We start from the raw sequence: 26,904 nt of genomic DNA on the forward strand, positions 1-26,904 counted from the left end.
GGAAGCCGAGTCTAGGAGGGAGACTAACAGAAAGCGCAGCAGACTTGCAGGAGTGAGCGAGGAGGATTCAGTTCCTTTGCCATCGGAGGTGAGGGGAGTGTGAAGGATGTTTGTGACTCTGGTAGCTGAAAAGCTGGGAGTCATATTGCTCTGGTGAGTGGGGAAGCACTACTAAGGGGGCGCCCTCACCATCACGTGTGTAAGAGGTGGAAGAAGGCGTGGCTACACTACAGCTGGCACAGTTTGGAGCACGGAGAACTTTCACACCTTATCAACTTTTCATTCATTTGTGGACTTTTTTGGAGCAACAGAACTTTGTTAAAGTAGATGCAAAGTGGAAGCAGTGGACTTGCAGAGAACACTATATTGAGCAAAAAATATTGTATGATTACATGAATTTGCACAGGTTATTACTTTATAGAAAATATTATAAGATAATGAAGTAGGTGTAAAGTGGAAGCAGGAGATCTTACGGGGACGGCATCTTGAGCACAAAGCACTTTATGTTGTATATGAATTTTTACATGGATCAGTTTACTTCATTTATTGATAAACACCATAAGATGAATGAAGTAGGTGTAAATCTCGACCTAGGGAACACAAGGGAGGTGCAGTGTGTAATCCTCCTATCCTCACAGAGCACCTTCCAGGTTCTCCACTCTCCTCTCTCTCATCATTTGAAGCTCACTGTATATGTCTATTTTCTCCAATTTCCTCTAGAATTGCTGTGATCTATCGGCCCGCTGGACCGGTATTAACTTTCCTTGATGACTTCTCTGCCTGGCTGCCCTACTTTCTCTCTTCTGAAATCCCCACAATCATTCTCAGCGACTTCAACATCCCTGTTACTACGAACACTTCTGCTACTTCCAAACTTCTCAGTCTAACCTCCGCATATGGCCTGAAGAAATGGGTGCACAATGGATAGAGGCTTCTACTCACTCTGGTGGCAACACCCTCAGCCTTGTATTCTCCCACCTATGTACTCCATGCATCCTCTCCAACAATCCTCTCCCTCTCTATATACACCACTAGGGATGGGCGAGCGGTTTGGGCCGAGGAGAACTTTACCAATCAGCCGAATTTTCTGTGCGCTCTGTGTTTTCTTTTTTTTTTTTTACTATTTACATCCCGCCGAGTGCACAGTCAATAGGCTGTTAAGAAGCAAAACCGGAAAGCTGGCCGCTGGGTCCTTAACAAGGAATGAGTCATGAGCTGTCAGTTGGCTTCCCAGATGACAGCGGAATGTAAAAAAAAGAATTGCCGGTAAGAAGAAAATCGGGGAGAAATCGGCGTCTAGTCCCCCAAAATACATACCAGGCCCTTTGGGTCTGGCATGAATTTTAAGGGGAACTCCATGCCAAAATTTAAAAAACAAATGGCATGAGGTGCCCCCAAAATCTATACCTGACCCTTATCCGAGCATGCAGCCTGGCAGGCAAGGAAAGAGGGGGACAGACGAGTGCCCCCCCTGAATCATACCAGGCCACATGCCCTCAACATGTTCCTATGTTGATAGGGACAAGGGCCTCTTCCCCAAAACCTTGGCCTGTGGTTGCGGGGGCCTGCAGGCAGGGGGCTTATCAGAATCATGAAGCCCCCTTTAACAAGGGGCCCCAGATCCCGCCCCCTATGTGAATGAGTTTGGGGTACGTTGTAAGAATAAATGAGGCTATGAGCACGTTTTTCACAATTCCTTCTATAGAAAAATCAAAACAAAAATGTCCTCCAATGTAGATCCATCGTCAATCATGACACCCACTGCACCTCTGGACCCCAAAAAAGAAAACACTCCACCCTCAAGGAATTACAGTCTAACAGTTCTTAAAAAGGTTAGGAGCAGGGCCACCTGGTGACATCATCTGGTGGCCTGCCCCCTTGTGATGTAACTGACTAATACATGTTGGATCGGTGACATCATAAGGGGCAGGGCCACCAGGTGACATCACCAGGTGGCTCTGTCCATTACCTATTTAAAAACTGTCACCCAGCGGAGCAGGCATTCGACAGTTAGCCTTCCTCGTGGGTGGAGGTTTGTTTTTCTTTTTTTGGCTCGGCGGTGCAGCGGTCGTTGTGATTGACGATGGATCTACTTCAGGGGACATTATTTGTTTTTTTATTTTTATTTTTTTAATAAAGGAACTGTCAAAAAGTGGCTCATGTCTTTATTTTTAACACTTTTTTTGGTAAATGAGGGCCAGGATCTGGGGGCCCCCTTTTTCAAGGGGGCTTCCAGATTCCGATTAGCCCCCTGAAGACCTCCCTAACCCAAAACACCCCCCCATGTTGAGGGCATGTGGCCTGGTGTGGTTTGGGGGGCACTTGCTTGTCCTCACCCCTGTCCTGGCCTGCCAGGCTGCGTGCTTAGATAAGGATCCGGTATGGATTTTGGGGGGGGAAGATACGCCATTTAAAAAAAAAATGGTGTGGGGTTTCCCCTAAAAATCTATACCAGACCCTTATCCAAGCATGCAGCCTTTTTTGGGCCTGGTATGGATGGGGCCTGGTATAGATGGTGGGGACCCCACGTGTTTTTTTTTTCCCATTTTTTATCTTCCTTGCCAACAATTATTTTTTTTTACATTCAGCTGTCTGCGGGAGAGCCTGCTGACAGCTGATGACTCATTTGTTGGTAAGGACGCTGTGGCGGGTTTCCGGCCTCACTTCTTAACAACCTATTGACTGTGCACTCGTCGGGATGTAAATAGTAAAATAAATAGAAGAAACGCAGAGCACACAGAAAATATGGGTGTTTGGCGAACACCTGAAGGGCCATTTTGGGCTGAAGTTATCCTCAGTCCAAACCACTCGCCCATCCCTAGTGGTGTTTAGAGGGAGGGAGAGGATTGTTGGAGAGGTTGCATGGAGTGCATAGGTGGGAGAATACAAGGCTGAGGGTGTTGCCACCAGAGTGAGTAGAAGCCTCTATCCATTGTGTATCCATTGCTTCAGGCCAAATGAGGAGGTTACACTAAAACATTTAGAAGTAGCAAAAGTGTTTGTAGTAACTGGGATGTTGAAGTCACAGAGAATGATTGTGGGGATTTCAAAGGGCCTGGTATTGACCGGGGGGAACCCCCACACTGTTATTTTTATTTATTTATTTATATTGCCGACAATTGATTAGAATCAATTTAAATGTAATTTTTGTTACTTTATAAATGTCAGTTTTACTGCAGCAGGTTCTATACACAGTACAGATACACCACTTTACAGGCAGACTAAGGCTGGATACACACTATACAACTTTGTTGTTAGATTTACCTTCAACTATGTAGTGTAAGGGCCTGCCTGACTGCATACAAATTGAAACTGTTTAGGTTTGGAAATTGGAAAAAATCGAAATAAAATTAAATAGTGCGTATCCAGTTTAAGGGGACCCCCAGGCACTATATTTAAAGGAATTTTTCTTTTTTTTTTCATTTTAAGCATTAATAAAATCACTGCTCCTTTGAAAACAATATTTTGTAAAAAAAAAAAAAATTGCATTGATAGTATCAAACATGAAAAAATAATAATAATAAAAAAAAGACAAAGAAAACCACGCACACAGAAATTTCTGGTGTTGGGCGAATGGCCAAACGGATGATGTTCAAGCCAAACTTATGCCCGTCCTGAACCATTTACCCATCCCTACTCCCTGGTTATCTCTCGCCTCGACTACTGCAACTCCCTCCTCATTGGCTTACCTTTACATATGATATCCCTCCCCTCATGAATGCTACTGCCAGACTCATCCACCTCACAAACCGCTCAGCATCTGCTACCCCTCTCTGCCAATCCCTCCATTAGTTGCCACTCACCCTACAAATTTAAATTAAAAATACTAATGGTAACTAACAAAGCCATCCACAACTCCGCCCAAGCTACACCACTAACCTGGTCTCAATATTCCAACCAAATCATCCTCTTCGATCTTCCCAATATCTCCTGCTTTCTAGTTCCCTTGTCACCTCCTCCCACCTCCAGGACTTCTCCCGACCCTCTGGTATCCCATAGAACTCCCTACCCCAATCTGTCTCACTATCTCTTACTCTATCCACCTTTTGGTGTTCCCTGAAAATTCATCTCTTCAGAGAAGCCTATTCTGCCCCCACCTAATAACTGTACTTTTATTTTCTCCATCAGCCCATCCTCCACAGTTATTACCTTTTGTATCACTTGACCCTCCCTCCTAGATTGTAAGCTCAAAAGAGCAGGACCCTCCGATTCCTCCTGTATTGAACTTTATTGTAATTGTACTGTTTGCCCTAACATTGTAGAGCCTGCGCAAACTGTTGGCGCTTTATAAATCCTGTATAATAATAATAATAATATATGAGTGCCTAGTCCAGCATTTCTCAGCCAGGGTTCCCCCAAAGGTTCCTAGGGGTTCCTTGTCACTTCCTTGGGCTGTATATGGAAGTGTCACCTACCAGCCTTTCTGGATACTGAAGTCTGTCATCATTGCACGACACACACAATTTTTTCTTTCAATATATTTTTTATTCTAATTTTGATTTTAACAAGAGTGCAAAAAAAAAATGAATAAAATGGTAAAGTAAGAAATCCAATTGGTCAGGAAAATGACTTGTCTGGAATGTGGAGGCGGAGTCAGTAATAATTTGTGTACAATACAATACACAATGTGTTATATTATTATAACAAAGTATTGTAGAAAAGATCACACCATAGAAAATGGGGGAAAGGAGAAAATAAAACCCAGATATGAAGGTGACATTTGTGTACGAGGAACACCTTAATAATTACCACCATTTTATTCTCCAGGGCCTCTGCTTTCAGAAAATATATGTTTGGGGGTTTTATCTAATCTTCAGGCCCAAATCTGCATTTTACCATGTGTGCAAAAATAATGCAAACACAGCTCTGGCAGTAAAAGGGTTAATGTTAGCTAGATGGGATCACTCTGCTGTGGTTACATTAGAGCTTCCCATCTTTATATAAACGTCTCCTGACATTTAGGGGTAAATATTAGAACATTTACATAGCAATTCTCTCAGTGACAATGCATGTACATTCCTTCTGTGTGATTGGGGAAACAATGAAGGTTATTAGGTGATTTGCTGATCTGATTGAATATTTTCCATTGATTTAAAATTAAAAATGTGACATTTGGTAACTAGATGGCTCTAATTGCTATGATGCTTAGCACCATGTAAAGGCCAAATTACGTATTTTTGGTTTTAAATCAATAGTTGGTTTAATCCTGTGGTTTTATTTTGTTTATGCCCTTCAATGTGTACTGTACTCATAAATACATGGGTATGATCTCGGGTATTTGTATGACCCTTCCCCCCCAACATAGGTAACTAAGGGGTCTATGTAGAGAATATGTTGGGTGAGTGTGACAGGCATGTGTCCAGCTGTGACAAATTCTGGCCATATTCTAATAAACACAGTGATTTCCTATAATTGTCAGCTCCAGCTAGTAGCCATAATAAGGCATTAGTTCCAAAATACCTCAATCAGGAAAAATAGTTCAATACTGCATTATGGCCACTAGATGGACCCAATGATCATAGGAAATCACTGAATGAAATAAAATAAGACCAACATTTTTCATGGATGAATGAATGCTTGTCATATTTGTTCATCTATTTTATAAAAACTAAACATGTAAGTGAAGTGGTAGCTATTGAGCCAATCCCTTCACATAATATCTCCCTTCAAAGGGAAAACAGAAATTATTTACAGAAAATAAAACAATATAAATATTTTCCAACCAATAACCTCCACCCAGACAAGATATGTAGAAATATAAAGACAAGCGGTGTTACCTCTCGTGCCGCACTCCGCCAAGCCACCCAAACCCACACAGGAGCAAAGGAAAGAAGTTCTCACCTAGTTTATCTCCGAGTTCTCCTTCCCTCCTGTTGGGGGATGGAAGAAGGATGGACTGAAGACAGAGAGACACGCTTTGGTGTCACCACTGGTAAGTAGAGCCTTGAAATGAAGGAAATCAACTTCAAAATTTCTGTCTTGTCTGTGTAAAGTTTACTGATAAAGATATATGGGATCTCACAGCTTCTAGCTCTGTAACCCGCTATATCATTATCAGTTACCGTCACACAGACAAGCAAGACATTCTGAAGGTGATTCCTTCATTTCATGGCTCTACTTACCACTCTACACCCCAAAATCTACTCAGCCAATGAAAAGCCAACATGGTACAACACTTCATCCATGTCTCTGGTCATCTCTGATCTCCTTATGAAGTGTTTCTTACATGATGAAGATCAGCCATGGAGTATATCTGAGGTGTATATCAAGGTGTGCTTCTTCCCCACATGTCCACCAACATTCATATAGAAGACATTTCCCGCACTCAAGGCACTAATTCACCTCAAGGGTTGTGTGGGATTACTGATGTACAGGAAGACAGGACTTCAGTGAGGAACAATTCCCTCACTCAGGACAGGAAAGTGGCTTCTCCCCCGTGTGAGTTCTCTGATGTGTGTAAAGATTGGACTTCTGTGAAAAATATTTCCCACACTCAGGACAAGAATACGGCTTCTCCCCCGTGTGAGATCTCTGATGTGTGTGAAGATTAGACATTATTGAAAAACATTTCCCGCACTCAGGACAAGAATACGGCTTCTCCCCTGTGTGAGATCTCTGATGTGTGTAAAGATGGGATCTGTCTAAAAAACATTTCCCGCACTCAGGACAATAAAACGGCTTATCCCCCGTGTGAGATCTCTGATGTGTGTGAAGAGAGAACTTCCGTGAAAAACATTTCCCACACTCAGGACAGGAATACGGCTTCTCCCCCGTGTGAGATCTCTGATGATCGTAAAGATCGGACTTCCGTGAAAAACGTTTCCCACACTCAGGACAGGAAAGTGGCTTCTCCCCCGTGTGAGTTCTCTGATGTGTGTAAAGATTGGATTTCCGTGAAAAAGATCTCCCGCACTCAGGACAGGAAAACGGCTTATCCCCCGTGTGAGATCTCTGATGTGTGTGAAGAGAGAACTTCCGTGAAAAACATTTCCCACACTCAGGACAGGAATACGGCTTCTCCCCTGTGTGAGATCTCTGATGTTTGTAAAGATCAGACTTCTGTGAAAAAGATTTCCCGCACTCAAGACAGGAAAACGGTTTCTCCCCTGTGTGAGACCTCTGATGTTTGTAAAGAGAGGACGAGTATGAAAAACATTTCCCACACTCAGGACAGCAATACGGCTTCTCCCCTGTGTGAAATCTCTGATGTTTGTTAAGATTGGACTTCTGTGAAAAAGATTTCCCACACTCAGGACAGGAAAATTGCTTCACCCCCGTGTGAGATTTCTGATGTTTGTAAAGATCGGACTTCTGTGAAAAGCATTTCCCGCAGTCAGAACAGGAAAAGCTCTGATCTGTTGGAAGGACGGCACCGTCCCTCACAGTCTGAGGTTCCTCAGGATAAGAGGAATACGATGGTTCAGCACTGTCCCTCACAGGCGGAGGTTCCTCAGGATAAGAGGAATACGATGATCCGGCACCGTCCCTCACAGTCTGAGGTTCCTCAGGATAAGAGGAATACAATGGTCCGGCACCGTCCCTCACAGTCTGAGGTTCCTCAGGATAAGAGGAATACGATGGTCTGGCACTGTCCCTCACAGTCTGAGGTTCCTCAGGATAAGAGGAATACGATGGTCCATCTACACTGTGTGGTGCCGGATGGAGATTTGAGGTAGCCGGGTTTTCTCCTGGACTATACTGTGTGATGTCCTCATCTTCTACTTTACAGTCTGGAGACAAAGTGAGACAATCCTCTGAGGTTTTCCTCATCTCCCGTCCATGTACTAAAATAGAAATACAAAGATTATTACTAGACATACATCAGCAGATTGGTTCCCCTAAACCAGGACTCCACCCACATCAGACAGCTTTGTCTCTGAGGATCTTACAATTCCCCCCTCAAGGTAACTAGTAAATGGTAGAGGGTAACTAGGTGTCCCAGGAGTCACACATCAAGTCAAGACCTGCTGTATGATAGTAAATGGCAGACTTAGTCTGGACGTACGCCAGGCCACGCCTTGATGTGCCGGACACCTACTCACTATCTACCGATATAAAATGTCCAGCTGGTAGAAAATTGGTGAAACAAAAGAGAATCCATATGGGTCTGCCATTGTTACTGGTAACACTCCCAGCACATTTGAGCTGTGAACCCAGGTGTGAGAATTGAGACAATGACCATTCCGGCATCTTTGGTTTTGTAATGGATGTAATACTGGTTATATTAGTGAAACTATTTCACCTTATGGTGCATACCTCATGTATATATGTAACTGCTGAGATTCACTACCTTACTCAAAATGCAATTAGATCACCCCTCCTTTCGGAGAAGCAAGATGGCGATTGAACATGGAGACAACACCCAAAATAAGACCTCGTCATGTCCTGGAAGAAAGACATAGACACATAGATACTCCAATCATCCAATCAACACCTTATACGTATTATATATGACTATTTCCTGTTTATGACTTTCCTCAGTCTTTATAAGAACAAAAGAGGAACTAATAAATTAGAATGAACTAATGGCTGAACTGAGTGTCCGAGTTTGGTTTATCCGATGTGCGCACATTAATCTCACCAATTGGGAAGGCAGTAGATATATCTGAGGACTGTTCTGGTCCGAATCTGAATCAAATGGCACCCCCAGATGAGACACTTTGGGTTCTGAACCAAAAGGTAGCTGATCGAGAGGAAACCGAGAGGAATCAACACAGACGAGGGCAGAGACTGATCACCTCTGAATATACGGTAAGACATACTTTGAACCTTACCTGTATACCGTCTCTGTGTTGATTATCTTTGTGTCCATATCAGCTGCCTGCGGTCAGCAAGACAGGTAACATAACTTGCCCAAAGTGTATTAACAAGGAACCTGCATAATTTATATCTGCTGCCTGTTTTTGTTATGTTTGCTGGCTTGTGGTTTGTGGGGTGACGAGACGGTCAGAAGGGAATTCTGTCACAGATGAGATAACTCCCCTCGGAGTAATTTATTAGTGCGTGTTTGCACGAATGCTCGGGGGGAGGAACCCCTCTCGCATGGGCCACGGTAGGAGGCTCCCGGGAGGAGGGAAAAACGCGCTTGACGCTGGGATCCTGTGAAACAGAGTTTATTCTGACAGTTCAATCCCCCTTATAATCAGTCAGTAATGTCATGTGTTCTGTTAAACATTTTTGCTGCGTGCAAATGACGTATTGAATTTAAGCTAGACAGATCTGTAGTACTTGCTTCCTCTTTCAAGAGTTTCGAATCCCCCCCACATCGATCAACCCCTCCACTCTCCTTACTTTAACTTCCTCTTTTTCTTGTGTAGTGTGACGTATAGTGGAATACGTACAGCATTCACACACATATACAATTATTTCTGTAAAGTTCAATTGTTTTGCCATTTATTGATATTGAGTGTAGTAATAGTGGATAAGAACACTGTTTCATCATCAAAAACATTTGCCCGTAGTTCCTATTGCGCAAGGGAGACTCGGTGCAAAAGTTCTGAGAATTGGCTACTTGCCAGGGGGGGTTCAAGTATAAATATCTTTGTTCGTATGACAGTTATAGAATACATTTTTGGACATTAAGGGTTACAGCAAGTAACATGACCATTGAACCCTATTGGCACTGAGCCAAAAGTTTTAAAGTAGATTAACTTTTCATTTGATTGTAGCATTTAAATGATATTTTAAGGGCACCCTCCATTGAAGAAGAGGAACCTCTGGTCAGAGTTTTGAAAATTTGGCACTTTGCCAAAAGAGGGAAATCAGTATCAATCAGGAGGAATTACAAAATCGTTCACAAATTGATTGCCCGGATAGCTCAGCTGTGATGTCTTGTTCTGATTGTGTGTGTGGTCTTTTGTTTGCTATACACCAAAGAGGTTGGGGATTAGTGAAAGTCAAGGAAGGTGGCTGTGTGAAGGCTCAGTTGGGCCACAAGCTGCTGCTTCCCAGCACTCCTGAACTGCGTGTTGTGAGATTGAATGTACATTACCCAGTGAAATGAGGGTTTGGGTTACCCCTTGAGCAGATTGAGCAGAGAGCAGAAAGAGAGGGTTATCAACCCATTAGTTGCCAGAACTGCCCCTTCCGGCCGTTAACCGGGACAGCGGCAGAAGAACAGAAAAGAGTGAGGGACCTTGGATTTTGAGCTGGGTGGCCCAGAGGGGGGAGAGGAACAAGTCAGAAGAAAAGTTATACCCCCATTACAGCCCTTCCCTGCATGTCATTGTTTTTCTCATAGGGACAGCATCTGACTTCCTCATGTGCAAAGCCCAACCTAGTACACTTCCTGTTGACGGCCATCTTGGTACACCAGGAAGGCCTAACAAAGGCCTATACCCTCCTCTGCCTATATTCAGTTCTCCTTGTTCTAAACCAGGATGGATGGTTCCTACCACACTCCCATCCTCCCCGGATTACAGGTCCAATATATTAGTGATGGAGAAGCATCCAACTGGGACGACTAACCGCAGATGACAAGGGCACCCACTGATTTAACCCCTAATCCGAGACTCACAGTTCTGAGGACTTCATTTGCTCTTGCCCCAACTCCCGCTAGGAAATTTGCAAATCCGTGTCACCCCTTATGACAGTGTGCTCAAATGGTACTAATATTAACAGTGTTTCTAAGCAACAATGAGCAAAAATTAACCGAAGTCCCAATAACCCCAGAGACAACATGCAGAGATCTGGCAGAAATTTGGAGCGGCAATGAATGACACCTGCCCTTTGATCACCTGATGTGTGATCACTTGCAGAAGTGGGGCCCACACAGAGAAGAGGTGAAGTTCTTTCTGTGTCTTGAGGAATTTGCAGCAGAGGGCAATGATCAGACTGCCCGTCAAGCCCCAAACCAGAGAAATGGTCTAGTACTTTCCTTTCCACTGTAGATGTGTCCCTTTACTGAGCCACTCCAACTGGGAACATACCCTAACTTGCTTGCCAGAGTTGTGGTGTCTTCTACATGCCCCTTGAATCTGCTAGGAGCTGATGTGCAGTCCAGACTACAGGCCTCAATCATTTTCACCACTGAACGAGGAGTGCAGCTACATACTCCTCTATCCTTAGAAGACTCATCTGCTTTGTGTTCTCTGCCTCTCGTGATGACACTTCATGAAGGGACAACTCCAGGTTCAATACCACAGGACCCGAAGACATCAATCACTTAAAAGTACCACCTGTCAAGGTGCAACTGAAACCTGAGGCACTTCTACCCAGTAAACCACAATACCCTTTGAAGCCAGCTCAATTCGTAGCTTTTTCAGCATAGGTCGAGACCCTTTGTCTAATGAAGCTCTGATACCCTGTACTTCTAAATGTAATGCCTCAAGGAGCCTAAAATTCCCCATCCCGATTTGCCAAGGCAATGACATCCATTTGAGACACATGGATCTAACTCCACCCAGAGGTTGTGCTCCTTCAGTATGTGGATGATCTCTTGCTTTGTGCGGACACCCAAGAAGAGGCATCATCAACTCGCTCTGAGAGCCCCCCTTTGCTACTTGGCCAAGCAAGACTGCAAAGCCACAAAACACAAGATCCAACGGTGCAAAGGCACAGTGGTCTCTCTTGGTCACTGCATCTCAGAAGGCACACGACATCTTACCCAAGAACAAGTCACCGCAATCAAGGCCATTCCAGTGCCAATGGGTCAGAGACCCTTCCATCCCATCCCTCCATCCTTGCTGGGACTGATCTCCTACTGCCGTTCCTGCATTCCCGATGCATCCCTACTGATGCGACCCCAGTATGATGCCCTGAAGACCGATCCTTCCCTACAATCAACAAAAGCCCTCACCAACTTTGAACTTCTGAAAGAAATTTGTCCATGGTCCCCGCCCTCCACCTTTGGAACTATGAGAAGCCTTTCAAGCTATTTGTCTCAGAGAGAGAGGGACATGCCACAAGAGTACTGGTTCAGGCCCATGGCAACAGGCTCAGACCAATTGGGTACTATTCTTGCCGCTTGGACCCCGTGGCTAGGAGTGGCCCTTCCTGTTTAAGCTGTTTTTGCTGTCCATACGCTGCTGGACAAAACTTCAGACCTCATTTCAGCACACCCCCCGCTTCTTCTGGCTTCGCAAGACATTGACATTGCTGTTTCCCAAAGTGTGCTCTATTCATCCCGGACAATGTGTCCCTCCAGCGAGTCACTCTCAACCCGGCCACACTTCTGCCATTTTTGAGGGGGGACAAGAAGGAGAATAAGGAGAAGGACAAGAAGGAGAAGGACAAGAAGAAGGTGAAGAAGACCCCTATAAATACTCCAGATATGCAGACGAAGAAGGCAAGTGCCACACTGGTGGCTAGAGGGTTCCTGATAGCGGCCGGAACACCGTTGAAACATGGCCCATCCATCAAGGATTTAATGGATGCACTATTCCTGCCTGAACAAGTGGCTGTCTTGAAGGCTAAAACACATGGCATTCTCAAGAAGCCAGAGGGAACCACTTGGCGGATATAGCGGCTAAGCAAGCAGCAACAAACCAACGAAAAATGGCCGAAGTGGCCGAAGAAGAGAGTGAATTCCCAGTGCAGATGCCATCTGAAAGGCTATACCTAGTCTCTATGCAAGGGGCGGCTCACACAGATGAAAGGGAAAACCCGTTTACCAAAATATATGTATTCAGCAGTCATCCAATGGGAGCATGGATCTGCACATCTCTCTAAGAACTTAATGAATTCACTGATCAGAAAATATTACTGGGCCCCAGGATCAGGAATAGCCACCTTAACCAGAAATGACTGCGCCTCATGTGCAGTATGTGAAAAATGCAATCCGGTGAGGACAGAAGAGACACCGCAGAAACATTTGGCGAAACCCCTGTATCCATTCCAGAGGATACAAATTGATCATATACAGATGCCAAAAAGCCCTAGTGGTGGTAGACATGTCCTCCAGTTGGCCAAAAGCCTACAACGTTACAAACATGACAGCCAAGGCCACAGCCAAGAAATTATTCAGTGAGATATTATGTAGACTTGGGGTCCCAGAGGTGGTAGAGAGCGATCAGGGCCCAGCTTTCACAGCAATCCTTACAAAAGAGATTTGGGCAGCACTGGGAGTTCAGTTTGCTCTACACACCCCATACCACCCTCGAAGTAGTAGGAAGGTAGAAAGGATGAATGGTACAATAAAGTCTAGGATGTTAAAAATGTCCCAGGAAACAGGGATGAGTTGACCAGACAGTTTGCCCAGTGCCCTGTTCAGTGTCAGACACATCCCCCGGGGGAAACATGCCCTGTCTCCTTATGAAATTTTGTTTGGTTCAGCCCCAAGACTCAGCTGTTACTTCCCACAGCAGTTGCAGTTACAATCTGATGTGTCAACTAGTTATGTTACACGTTTGTCTAAAGCAATAACTAATATCCGTTCGAGTATTTTCCTCCATTCCAGACCCAGAAACAGACCCGGGAACCCACAGAAGACAAGATTCTGCCGGCAGCAAAATAATTGTGCTATATATCCTTTTCTTTAAAAGTCTGATAAAAGCTCAGCGGTGATTATCACCAAACCAGGTACGCAACAGGCGGCCACCACTAGGACAAATAGTATCACTACATTTTGCTACAATTCATCCAGCACACAAGTAGTTCCATTAACTTTTTGATTTTTGTAGTATAATGCTCCTGATAAATACACTGACCTAGCACCCAACCGCAGGAGGAAGCAAACAGCTCCCTCCGGAAGCTTTGACCCTCATGTGTACATGAATAGGGGTCCCAAGGGGGGTCCAAGATGAATTCAAAGCCAGGGATCAGGTGGTTTGAGTCTCTTAAGTTGAAGAAGAACTCGGGTATTACAGACCCTTGATCTCAGTATTGTAGCTGGATGAGTGGGTGGCAGAAGGTGCTCGCCCAGGTAGGTGTAACAGTACTAATAATAATAAGAAGAAGACCGCCTTATGATGGAAGAGGACAAACCCTTCATCCCTCTATAGTCACCCCTATTCATTATTTCACAGTTCAATAGGGTTATAGGGATAGATAGCACCTGACTGCCCTCTCCAAGCTGTATCGAGGGGGGTAGTGAGCTAGTTACCGCTCTTCTCTATATACGGCCTCCAAAAAAGTTCCGGTGGAGTATGGGCCAGGTGAATAGGTGCTCTAGTAGTAATAGGGACAGATTGAAATAGACATTTCAAGGGGGGAAACTGCAATGGATGTAATACTGGTTATATTAGTGAAATGCCTATTTCACCTTATGGTGCATACCTCATGTATATATGTATATATGTTACTGCTGAGATTCACTACCTTACTCAAAATGCAATTAGATCACCCCTCCTTTCGGAGAAGCAAGATGGCGATTGAACATGGAGACAACACCCAAAATAAGACCTCGTCATGTCCTGGAAGAAAGACATAGACACATAGATACTCCAATCATCCAATCAACACCTTATACGTATTATATATGACTATTTCCTGTTTATGACTTTCCTCAGTCTTTATAAGAACAAAAGAGGAACTAATAAATTAGAATGAACTAATGGCTGAACTGAGTGTCAGAGTTTGGTTTATCCGATGTGCGCACATTAATCTCACCAATTGGGAAGGCAGTAGATATATCTGAGGACTGTTCTGGTCCGAATCTGAATCAGTTTGTTTTATTGTATTTAGGGGATGGGAGAAGGGAATGAGTGGGATACTCCTCTGGCTCAACTAGGTACAATTTTGGAACTTTGTAGAAAAATGCCTGTTAGCGCTGTCTTGGCGCCAGCCAACGCTTCCTGACGCTTGAAGATACTGTAACACTGAGAACTGTGCTGGAACCTCGACTTTAATTCAGAAGATCCAGGACTGTAGAATACTTGACTCCTGACACTGCTTTGCTCAAAAGTCACTGAACAGCTCCCTCCAACCTTATGCTAGCTTGGAGGTAGCTATTTGTAAATTCCTGTGCTGCTGCAACTCTCAACCTGTACACTCCACACTATACACTGACTCTTCAAGGCCAAAACTGCAGGCGCCCCCTTTAACACTTCAGGGTCCTCAACCTAGGTACCCCCTCTAACACTTCAGGGTTCTCCGACCAGGCACCCCCTTTCCAGCTAGCTGACTCTCGGATCCCAGAAACTTCTCCGGAGTGGTCCCCTCTGACAGTAGGCAGACCCCCAGGGGCAATCCACAGTACTCACGACCTTTGTAGGCTTTCCTGGGACTGGACCCCTCTCTCTCTCCGCTGATTCTCGGCACACTGGATCCCTCCTTTAGCTCAACTCAGCACTCTCTGGATTCTCAGGCAGCACCCCAAGACATCCACTTCCTCAGACAGGAGGAGAGACAGCCGTACTCTTCCTCCTGGGACTCTACTTCCCATCAAAGACACTGAGTCATGCACTCCCCTCAAACTTACACCCACTCCCAGAATCTTCTACAGCAGAATCTGCCTTCTGAGGTAGATACAAGTCTGAATGAGTCCCTGATTGGGTTTCCTCCACTGCCCTATGAGAAGCCTCTTACAGAGCCAGTGGGGAGACTCCCCTCTCAGCAGACGCACCTGGAAGCCATGACATCCTATCCAAAAATAAATCATGGCCCTGCTGTTAGGCAGACAAGACCTACCATGGATTTACCTAGCACCAGCCTGTAGGGTGCTACATCCACCCCACAGCCTCCTGTCAAAAACTCTGCCAAAAATCAGGAGTATCCCACAAACCTGGAAAGGGGGAAAAGTAAAAAACACATTTACAAATAAATTATGGTGAAAAAATAGATCTTTACAGTCTGCTGTATAAATTTTACAAACAGCTTAGGGTGCATGAAAACTGATGCACCCCCACCAAACAAACTCGTTTAGTAGAGAACAATGAAGAAAGATACAATGCAAATTTCCTGACTGACTATCTCTAAGATTGTCCCACCTATAGAGAGAAAAAGGAAGCAAAAGTTAGTCAACTGCATACACATAGGAAAATGCAAGCCTAACTATCTTAACAGTTGAGTGGAAAAACCCTCCTTTCGACTGCAAGGGCGACCTTTCCACTCCCTCCCTGACTACCTCTGCTAACCAGTGTCTTGACTCGCCGGGGTCCTCTCTTTGACTGTAGAGGCTGTCCCCTAACACTAGCTGTCCATGCAGAATCCTTATGTTGAAATGAAACACAGCGCCCTCTAGCTGAGTTTTCCAAGCACTTCTTAAAGGAACAGGGCAAGTCACAGTCTTTCATGACCTGCAGTCCTGCTGAGTCAGGGAAGTAACACAGGGGTCCTGTAAGGCACCCCCCACCAAAGTTCCTGGACACACTTGAACTTTGTAGCAACAACATCTTCATCTGTCAGAGCTGTGGATGACGTCCCACACAGCTATTTGTGATCCACAAGATCCTGGCCCGGTGGCTCAAGAGATCTAGCACAGAAAACAATTTCCCAAAAGACCCTGGCCCGATGGCCCAAGGGGTCTGCATCAATTTAAACACTTGCACCTTGCAACTCAGCATTACTTTTGAAGTTTCCTTGGTCAGTTTTGATAGCCAGCCGGCCAACAGTTTTTTTTCCTTTGACAGTTCCCTCTTTTTTTTTTTGCAGAATATTTGCAGCCCTCAAATAGTCAGGGTGAGGGACCTGAACATACTCTCCTTGCTCATTCTTGACTCTGATGGACCAAGCGTGCCTTGATCCATCGGGCGGTGGACCTCTACCCAATCTATATCAATGGAGCGCCCATAGTTCCATTGAACCTTTACCTTATGAAATTTCTCCTTAAGCCCTTCCTCTGGAGATTCCCTGTAGGGTTTTGGGACAAACAGGAAGTCCCAGATTAGCTCATCACACCAGAAGTCCCTAAACTTTTCCACCATTATCATCACTTCCCTTGGTGCGTAGGGGTAGTCATATCCATACTCAAGCGCAACTTTCTTTTGCATCCACCGTTGCATCCTGGACAAACGGGGGACAGTCCTCCAGTTGCCTCTCCCTGGTGGAGAAAATGGGGTACATACCCTTTGGATCATCTGTTTTATATAGGCTGTATTTTGGTCTCCGGCCCTAGCAATGTTTCCTGGAGGGGTGAGGTCTGGGACCCTTTCAACATAGGCCTCGCAGAACCCCAATTTCTGAGCCAGTTCCCTTCTCTCTATAGCCTCCTTAGCTTCCTGATCAAGTGGCACAGTCACTTCAGGACCTGGGGAGCTGCTCCCAGCTTCTGCCCCCCATTCCCATTCAGTCTCATCAAAAAATCCCCACTTATCCATTCCTTCTTTAATTTACCCATATCTCATGTAGAAAGATGGGGAATCAACTCGCACAGGACACCTTTCTCCCTCACTACTTGTGTTAGAGGGCGACACTTGAATTGCTGCAGGTTTATCAGGCTTTTGGATGCTGATGGGGCCGGATCCAGTTATGGCCACCGAGGTAGTTGCATCCCCAGGCCATTCTCCCATAGTTTGTGTGGACACAGATCCCCTCCCCACGGAGCTCTGCGACTGAGCCCCCTTCCTGCAAATTATAGGCACACCGACTGCTGGCAGGGCCTCCAGCTGCATCATTAATCTGAACCTGCCCCTCCTGGCTCCACGGAGGAACTTTGACTCATTCCCGGGCCCCTCCTGAGTAAGGCCTGTCTCCCACATAACGGTGAGCTTCTTGAGACGGCCCTCACTCTTTTCTGCCCAGAGCAGCAGATCCCCACATTGGCCACATTGAACCCACGCTTGCACCCTCAAAGTAACAGTGGCACACTGAGGACATACCACTCCTAGGAACTCCCGGCCGCCTCCTGTGCACAGCGTGAGTCCGCCGTCCGGCACTATCCAGATACCAGTATCCCAGACTAGGGGGGATTGGGCTGGTCGATCTGCTCCCGGCTCTGCTTGGCAGGATCTTCCCCCATGGTGGCAGTGATATCGGGAACACTCTTCGCTCCTCTCACAAACAACATGCTTCTCTCTCCTATCTCCTACACGTGTCTCCTGCACCCGAAGGAGGGGGTATTAATAGGGTCCCCTGGGTCACTCCTGATTGGCCGGATGTTCCTGCTGTCTCCACCCTTTTGCCATATTGAGCCATGACTCCTCCTACGTGGCAGGATCTGCATGTGGCGCGCTTTCCCGCGCGGAACTGTAACTCTTTCCCTGCATTGCTTCTTCACTGCAAGCCTCTGGGAAATAGCTGCTAAGCGGATCATGTCACTTGCTAGACATGCATCCACTCTTCTCAATTGCACTAGGGCCACAACTGCGCCTTCCTTCACTGAAGCCAGCTGTCCCTCCTTGCTTGGCAAGAGCAATATCCTGCTGTCGGTCGCAAGGTCGATACTTCTCTTGCTCGCCATACACGTGCAATTCACATCTTCCATACTGTCTCCAAGGCTAGCCCCATTGCCCTTCTCGGCATGGCCGACTACGATCCTCACAGTATCGGTGCAACAACTATAGAAAATAACTAAAAACAAGGGGAATTTGGGACTTTATAAGAAACACATGGCTGCAATCAAGGAGACTATATCAATAAATAAATCAATAAATCAATGAGCTGATAACATATATGTACATAAAATTCATAATTCAGTATAGACATACAATATCACTTTTAATTCATAAATATACATGTTACATCACAACATAATGACATTGGTATATCGTTACTAGTGAATGCATAACATCGGTAAATATAATGAATACAATAATATTTGGTGAATACATATGGGTCAGGCCATTGCATCATAACATAATACGATTGCACATAATGATGTCAATGATGTCCTAATAGACTCTCAGATCTAGCAACATAAACGATATATAATAAGTTTGGGGTTAAAATCGATTAACAGTACATAAGAAAATAACAGACACATAATGGTTGGAACGTTGCATCCAAAACAGCTCTACGCGTTTCATGGTTGTGACCAATCATCAGCAGGTGATGCGGAATGAGTAAATATATACGTGTCTACAATAAGTTACATGATAGTTAGTGTAATATAACAAAGGACCATAAAAAGGAAAGAAGGGAAGAAAAAAAAAAAAAAAAAAAGAAAAAAGGGAGGGAAGAGGTAGGGAAGACTGGCGTGCTGCTCTCCTCAGGCAGGTAACTCCAAAATGGGTACATAAAAGAAAGGAAAGGAGGCACAAACACCTAGTGCATTACCCAAGGTACTGTATAACATTTTTAATAAAAAATGTCAAATGCATACTCACAAACATGAAGAAATAAAATTGTGTTACAAATTCCCATCACACGTGTGCTGGAACATGTCCTATAAGATTCGACCACTAACGCATTTTGGGAGTCGAGCCCCCTTCATTAGAGCTGGTCATGACCATAGCAGATACAATTATATATAGAGAGTAGCTTCATGTTCCTCCACCTTCTCCCCCCCTCCCCCCAGAGAGAGGGGGCAGGACCATCCAGTGTCAACAAACACTCCTACTATGCCTATGTGCCTTAACCCTCATAACTTTAGTGGCCACTGGTAGTATGTCCCATGGGACAGTTCAAATGGAAACTGCCCTCAGAACTTGCATCAACAACCAGAAAAGGGGTCCACAGAGTAGGGAATGTACGCCAGGAACGGCACTCAGTGTATGTGCAGAAAAAAAGATCTCATAAAATCCTATGTACATTCTGGGCATGCTTTCCCTGATTCTTCTAATTTACAGGTGGAGCCATGACTGTTGTAGGTGACTTACCCCTCTTGGATCTCCTATATGGCAGCTCTTGTCCACTTGTACTGAACATCCCGTCCGTGCCTCAGTGACTGGCCGCCCATCCTCCCACCCACCCCCACATGCCAGAATGTGCTCCATGAAGTCTGTTCCTGCTGTACGATGTACATTCACCCCAGAGAAGACCGCGACTTCCTTTTCCTGGAACGCACGCTGTCAGCCTTGCGCTCCAGGACCTGTCCCGCATCACTTCCTGTAAGACGGGGCGGAAGCTCTGTATAGAGCCCGCCTCCGTCTGTAACTATGGGGACATGTACGCAATCTCCGCTGGGTCCCTAGTTAGATTTGCTGCCCCCTGGCTGTTGGAGGAAGGCACTGCACTCCCCATATAATCACAATGGGACTTATAATATAAAACGTTAATCACCATGATCTACTGCGTCCCCCAAGGCATCGCCATCCGGAATACCATAATGGCAACAGAAATTTGAAAACAGGACCCTGTGTAGGCGAATGCCCTGGATTTCTTCTCTGTATATTATATATATATATATAATTCTATTTTATATATATAATTCCATATATACAATTTTACTCATTATGTGAGTGTGAAGAAGGAAAGTGGACATATGAATGTTCTCCTAGATGGATGTTGTTGCGTACTGGACAATCACACCCCGACTCCCTAGTGGACCAACTGGAGTCCTAAAACTCCAGTCTAATATAAGATGTAGGAACCTGATGCTATTCAATGCTGTAAACATCACTTAAAACATGTACAGTGATACAATCAATAATGTAAGTAAAGTGCCTATATATACAAAATATATGATAAAAAAACATCTTTTAAAAAGCATCTTTTTTTAAAAAACATAAAATATGTAAAATATGAATCTGCTATGCACTTTTTTTCACTAGAACTGCTAACAATAGCGTGTTCAGCAGCTAAAATAGTGCAATGGTAAAATGGAAAAATGGTACACCATGTACACCCAATGTCCTCATAGCCTAAGCTTCATATCCAATGCCCTATCTTGTTGGGTGGATCTTCCTACCTATAGTGATGACCCCAAACCCTCACCCTATTTGTCACTCCTACCCATCCTACACTTAGCTCCCCCCTATTATATATCTATTTAGCACATGACTCTATAAAACTCCCTAACAAAGACCATAGGGCCAACTACCCTGCACTCAACTTATGACAGCTGTGATGTCCAAACTCTCATTCAACCCCCTAGGAGCCAATGAGCCAAGTTGACCATAGACCAAAAATACGTTTCCCTACTGCACAATCTTTGAAATCTGAGGCCAGCGTCTGTATAACCTGTAATGGCCTCAAGTCCAAAGGCTTTTCAGACCTACCGATTTTTTGTCATGCACATCCCGAAAATGGCAGGAGAGAGAATGTTTATCAAAACCTTTGTGGATGTTTCTTTTATGCTCTCCAAATCGTGTTCTGAAAGTGCGTGAAGTGCAGTCTACATAAAGGAGTCCGCAGGGACAGACGAGACCATAGACCACAAACTCTGTGGAACAGTTAATAAACTGTCTGGTAGGATGTACTCGACCGTCTGTCTGCGCGACCTCCCTTTTTCTGTGCCACATGTATTGGCAAAGTCCGCAGTTGGAGACTCCACATCTAAAGGAGCCCTTTTGATCGAATAAAGTCTTCCAAATCGGTGCCAGTTCTGTCCTAGTGGGTTTGACTCGGCTCGGTGCTAAGACACTCTTTAGATCTTTCGGTCTACGATAGATGACCTTTGGTTTACTTGAAATGGCCCCTGATAGTAATGGATCTTTTTCTAGAATGCCCCAAATGTTTTTCTAGGATGTTTTTAATGGCAAACACTTTTTGGTTGTATTTGGTGCAGAATGACACTTGATAGTCCTCCCTTCTTTTATATACCCGACTGGTTCTACAATTCTCAGACTTCCTCTCATCGGTGTATTCCTGCCTATATTTGGTGTAGGCTGTATGTATGCATTCAGTGCCGGGACAAGGTCATCCAGCGCCCAGGGCAAGGATGCCAAACTGCGCCCCCCCCTTCCCTTAGGTTTAGGGGCAAGGTGCCCCCCATCCTTGCAAAAAACCATTGCGCCCAGGGCAACCTCCCCTCCTGCCTACCCCTTGTCCCGGCCCTGTATGCATTGGTTGTCATACCCCTTTTGTTGGAATTTTTTGATCAGGATAGAGCTCTGTTCTTTAAAATCTTCGAGCTTGGTACATGTACATCTGAGCCTGCAAAATTGACCCAATTTGGGTCAATTTTGCAGGCTCAGACATACATGTACCAAGCTCGAAGATTTTGAAGAACAGAGCTCTATCCTGATCAAAAAATTCCAACAAAAGGGGTAGGACAACCAATGCATACATACAGCCTACACCAAATATAGGCAGGAATACACCGATGAGAGGAAGTCTGAGAATTGTAGAACCAGTCGGGTATATAAAAGAAGGGAGGACTATCAAGTGTCATTCTGCACTAAATACAACCAAAAAGCGTTTGCCATTAAAAACATCCTAGAAAAACATTGGGGCATTCTAGAAAAAGATCCATTACTAACAGGGACCATTTCAAGTAAACCAAAGGTCATCTATCGTAGACCGAAAGATCTAAAGAGTGTCTTAGCACCGAGCTGAGTCAAACCCACTAGGACAGAACTGGCACCGATGTGGAAGATTGTATTCAATAAAAAGGGCTCCTTTAGATGTGGAGTCTCCAACTGCGGACTTTGCCAATACATGTGGCACAGAAAAAGGGAGGTCGCGGAGACAGACGGTCGAGTACATCCTACCAGACAGTTTATTAACTGTTCCACAGAGTTTGTGGTCTATGGTCTCGTCTGTCCCTGCGGACTCCTTTATGTAGACCGCACTTCATGCACTTTCAGAACACGATTTGGAGAGCATAAAAGAAACATCCACAAAGGTTTTGATAAACATTCTCTCTCCTGCCATTTTCGGGATGTGCATGACAAAAAAAAATCGGTAGGTTTGAAAGCCTTTGGACTTGAGGCCATTACAGGTTATACAGACGCTGGCCTCAGATTTCAAAGATTGTGCAGTAGGGAAACGTATTGGATTCATCAACTTGGCTCATTGGCTCTTAGGGGGTTGAATGAGAGTTTGGACATCACAGCTGTCATACGTTGAGTGCAGGGTAGTTGGCCCATGGTCTTTGTTAGGGAGTTTTATAGAGTCATGTGCTAAATAGATATATAATAGGGGGGAGCTAAGTGTAGGATGGGTAGGAGAGACAAATAGGGTGAGGGTTTGGGGTCATCACTATAGGTAGGAAGATCCACCCAACAAGATAGGGCATTGGATATGAAGCTTAGGCTATGAGGACATTGGGTGTACATGGTGTACCATTTTTCCATTTTACCATTGCACTATTTTAGCTGCTGAACACGCTATTGTTAGCAGTTCTAGTGAAAAAAGTGCATAGCAGATTCATATTTTACATATTTTATGTTTTTTAAAAAAAGATGCTTTTTAAAAGATGTTTTTTTATCATATATTTTGTATATATTAGGCACTTTACTTACATTATTGATTGTATCACTGTACATGTTTTAAGTGATATTTACAGCATTGAATAGCATCAGGTTCCTACATCTTATATTACACTGGAGTTTTAGGACTCCAGTTGGTCCACTAGGGAGTCGGGGTGTGATTGTCCAGTACGCAACAACATCCATCTAGGAGAACATTCATATGTCCACTTTCCTTCTTCACACTCACATAATGAGTAAAATTGTATATATGGAATTATATATATAAAATAGAATTATATATATATATATATAATATACAGAGAAGAAATCCAGGGCATTCGCCTACACAGGGTCCTGTTTTCAAATTTCTGTTGCCATTATGGTATTCCGGATGGCGATGCCTTGGGGGACGCAGTAGATCATGGTGATTAACGTTTTGTATTATAAGTCCCATTGTGATTATATGGGGAGTGCAGTGCCTTCCTCCAACAGCCAGGAGGCAGCAAATCTAACTAGGGACCCAGCGGATATTGTGTACATGTCCCCATAGTTACAGACGGAGGCGGGCTCTATACAGAGCTTCCGCCCCCGTCTTACAGGAAGTGATGCGGTACAGGTCCTGGAGCGCAAGGCTGACAGCGTGCGTTCCAGGAAAAGGAAGTCGCGGTCTTCTCTGGGGTGAATGTACATCGTACAGCAGGAACAGACTACATGGAGCACATTCCGGCATGTGGGGGTGGGTGGGAGGATGGGCGGCCAGTCACTGAGGCACGGACGGGATGTTCAGTACAAGTGGACAAGAGCTGCCATATAGGAGATCCAAGAGGGGTAAGTCACCTACAACAGTCATGGCTCCACCTGTAAATTAGAAGAATCAGGGAAAGCATGCCCAGAATGTACATAGGATTTTATGAGATCTTCTTTTTTTCTGCACATACACTGAGTGCCATTCCTGGCGTACATTCCCTACTCTGTGGACCCCTTTGCTGGTTGTTGATGCAAGTTCTGAGGGCAGTTTCCATTTGAACTGTCCCATGGGACATACTACCAGTGGCCACTAAAGTTATGAGGGTTAAGGCACATAGGCATAGTAGGAGTGTTTGTTGACACTGGATGGTCCCGCCCCCTCTCTCTGGGGGGAGGGAAGGGGAGGGGGGGGAGAAGGTGAAGGAACATGAAGCTACTCTCTATATATACTTGTATCTGCTATGGTCATGACCAGCTCTAATGAAGGGGGCTCGACTCCCAAAATGCGTTAGTGGTCGAATCTTAGAGGACATGTTCCAGCACACGTGTGACGGGAATTTGTAACACGATTTTATTTCTTCATGTTTGTGAGTATGCATTTGACATTTTTTATTAGAAATGTTATACAGTACCTTGGGTAATGCACTAGGTGTTTGTGCCTCCTTTCCTTTCTTTTATGTACCCATTTTGAAGGTGCATCAATTTACTTTATGCAATTTTTGTAACCTTAGATACTCTGCAAGTGGCAACAGGTACATTTCCTTCCCCCCCCTCCTTTTCCCTCCCCCCCTTTTCCTTTTTTATTATTCTTTCCACTCTCCCATTTCCCTACCTCCTCCTTTCCTTTTCTCTTTTTTTTCTTCCCTTCTTTCCTTTTTATGGTCCTTTGTTATATTACACTAACTATCATGTACCTAATTGTAGACACGTATATATTTACTCATTCCGCATCTGCTCCTGATGATTGGTCACAACCATGAAACGCGTAGAGCTGTTTTGGATGCAACGCTCCAACCATTATGTGTCTGTTATTTTCTTATGTACTGTTAATCGATTTTAACCCCAAACTTATTATATATCGTTTATGTTGCTAGATCTGAGAGTCTATTAGGACATCATTGACATCATTATGTGCAATCGTATTATGTTATGATGCAATGGCCTGACCCATATGTATTCACCAAATATTATTGTATTCATTATATTTACCGATGTTATGCATTCACTAGTAACGATATACCAATGTCATTATGTTGTGATGTAACATGTAAATTTATGAATTAAAAGTGATATTATATGTCTATACTGGACTATGAATTTTATGTACATATATGTTATCAGATCATTTATTTATTGATATGGTCTCTTTGATTGCAGCCATGTGTTTCATATAAAGTCCCAATTTCCCCTTGTTTTTAGTTATTCAGTAGGGATGGAGGAATATGACCTTACCCTGTTATCTCCCCATTTAAAGTCCCAATCACCCCCCCCCCCATTTTTTTAACTATAGAGAATAAATGTCGCACTGTCAAATGCAGGGTCAACATCCATCCATATAGCATGCACATACACCAGGCCCCTGGCACCTCTCTTCCCGTACCCCCGGCCTCCATCTTCTCCCTCCACACTAGGACCTTCGGCGTCCTCTTCTCTATCCTACCTGGGACCCCTGATGCCACCTTCACTGTCCACTCTTTCTGTTAAGCAGTTGCAGCACTGCTCTCCATCTTCTGACAGCAGAGTACATCTCATAGTCCTTATGAAAAGTCCTCATCAAATTACAGGTTTTCTCAGAACATTTGCATTGCCACAAGCAACCTTCCATATGGGCTTCTAGCTTCAGCCCACTCCCCATGGCTCCCGCAGTTGCAGTCTCACACCTGGCCTGGCGCTTGAACAACAGTTCCGGGCACAGAAAAGGATTTTTTTGACTTTTCATTTTGCCATTGCCAGGGGCAACTGGCCCAGTAACTAATGGCAAAATCCCGGATGAGCCCCCAAATGTAGTAGGTTTTCCAGGCATTGGGCCTGCAATTGTTACCGGTAACACTCCCAGCACATTTGAGCTGTAACCCCAGGTGTGAGAACTGAGACAATTACCATTCCGGCATCTTGGTTTGTTTTGTTTTATTGAGATTAGGGGATGGGAGAAGGGAATGAGTGGGATACTCCTCTGGCTTAACTAGGTACAATTTTGGGACTTTGTAGAAAAATGCCTGTTAGCGCTGTCTTGGCACCAGCTGATTGCCAGCCAACGCTTCCTGACACTGTAACACTGAGAACTGTGCTGGAACCTCAACATTAATTCAGAAGATCCAGGACTGTAGAATACTTGACTCCTGACACTGCTTTGCTCAAAAGTCACTGAACAGCTCCCTCCAACCTTACGCTAGCTTGAGGTAGCTCTTTGTAAATTCCTGTGCTGCTGCAACTCTCAACCTGTACACTCCACCCTGTACACTGACTCTTCAGGGCCAAAACTGCAGGCGACCCCTTTAACACTTCAGGGTCCTCAACCTAGGTACCCCCTCTAACACTTCAGGGTCCTCCGACCAGGCACCCCCTTTCCAGCTAGCTGACTCTCGGATCCCAGAAACTTCTCCGGAGTGGTCCCCTCTGACACTAGGTAGACCCCCAGGGGCAATCCACAGCACTCACAAACTTTGTAGGCTTTCCTGGGACTGGACCCCTCTCTCTCTCTCTCTCTCTCCGCTGGTTCTCGGCACACCGGATCCTCTTCAGCTCAACTCAGCACTCTGGATTCTCAGGCAGCACCCCTGAGACATCCACTTCCTCAGACAGGAGGAGAGACAGCCGATCTCTCCCTCCTGGGACTCAAACTTATACCCATTCCCAGAATCCTCTGCGGCAGAATCTGCCTTCTGGGGTAGATACAAGTCTGAATGAGTCCCTGATTGGGTTTCCTCCACTGCCCTATGAGAAGCCTCTCACAGAGCCAGTGGGGAGACTTCCCTCTCAGCAGATGCACCTGGAAGCCATGACACCCTGACCAAAAGAAATCATGGCCCTGTTGTTACTCAGACAA

At 44.8% G+C, this 26,904-nt stretch overlaps 1 protein-coding gene across 1 annotated transcript in view; it reads right to left on the bottom strand.

The window, feature by feature from the left end:
* LOC309550245 (uncharacterized protein) overlaps positions 1–26,904 on the bottom strand; it is a gene marked incomplete at its 3' end in the record, with an annotated part of 2,091,994 nt that overhangs the window by 1,299,993 nt on the left and 765,097 nt on the right. The window contains 1 exon segment of the mRNA XM_082250656.1: positions 6,418–7,287. Coding sequence (XP_082106782.1) covers positions 6,418–7,287 — 870 coding nt within the window.

This window comes from Pelophylax lessonae (genome assembly GCF_965119305.1).
Source record: "Pelophylax lessonae genome assembly, chromosome: 3".
NCBI classification, from domain to species: domain Eukaryota; kingdom Metazoa; phylum Chordata; class Amphibia; order Anura; family Ranidae; genus Pelophylax; species Pelophylax lessonae.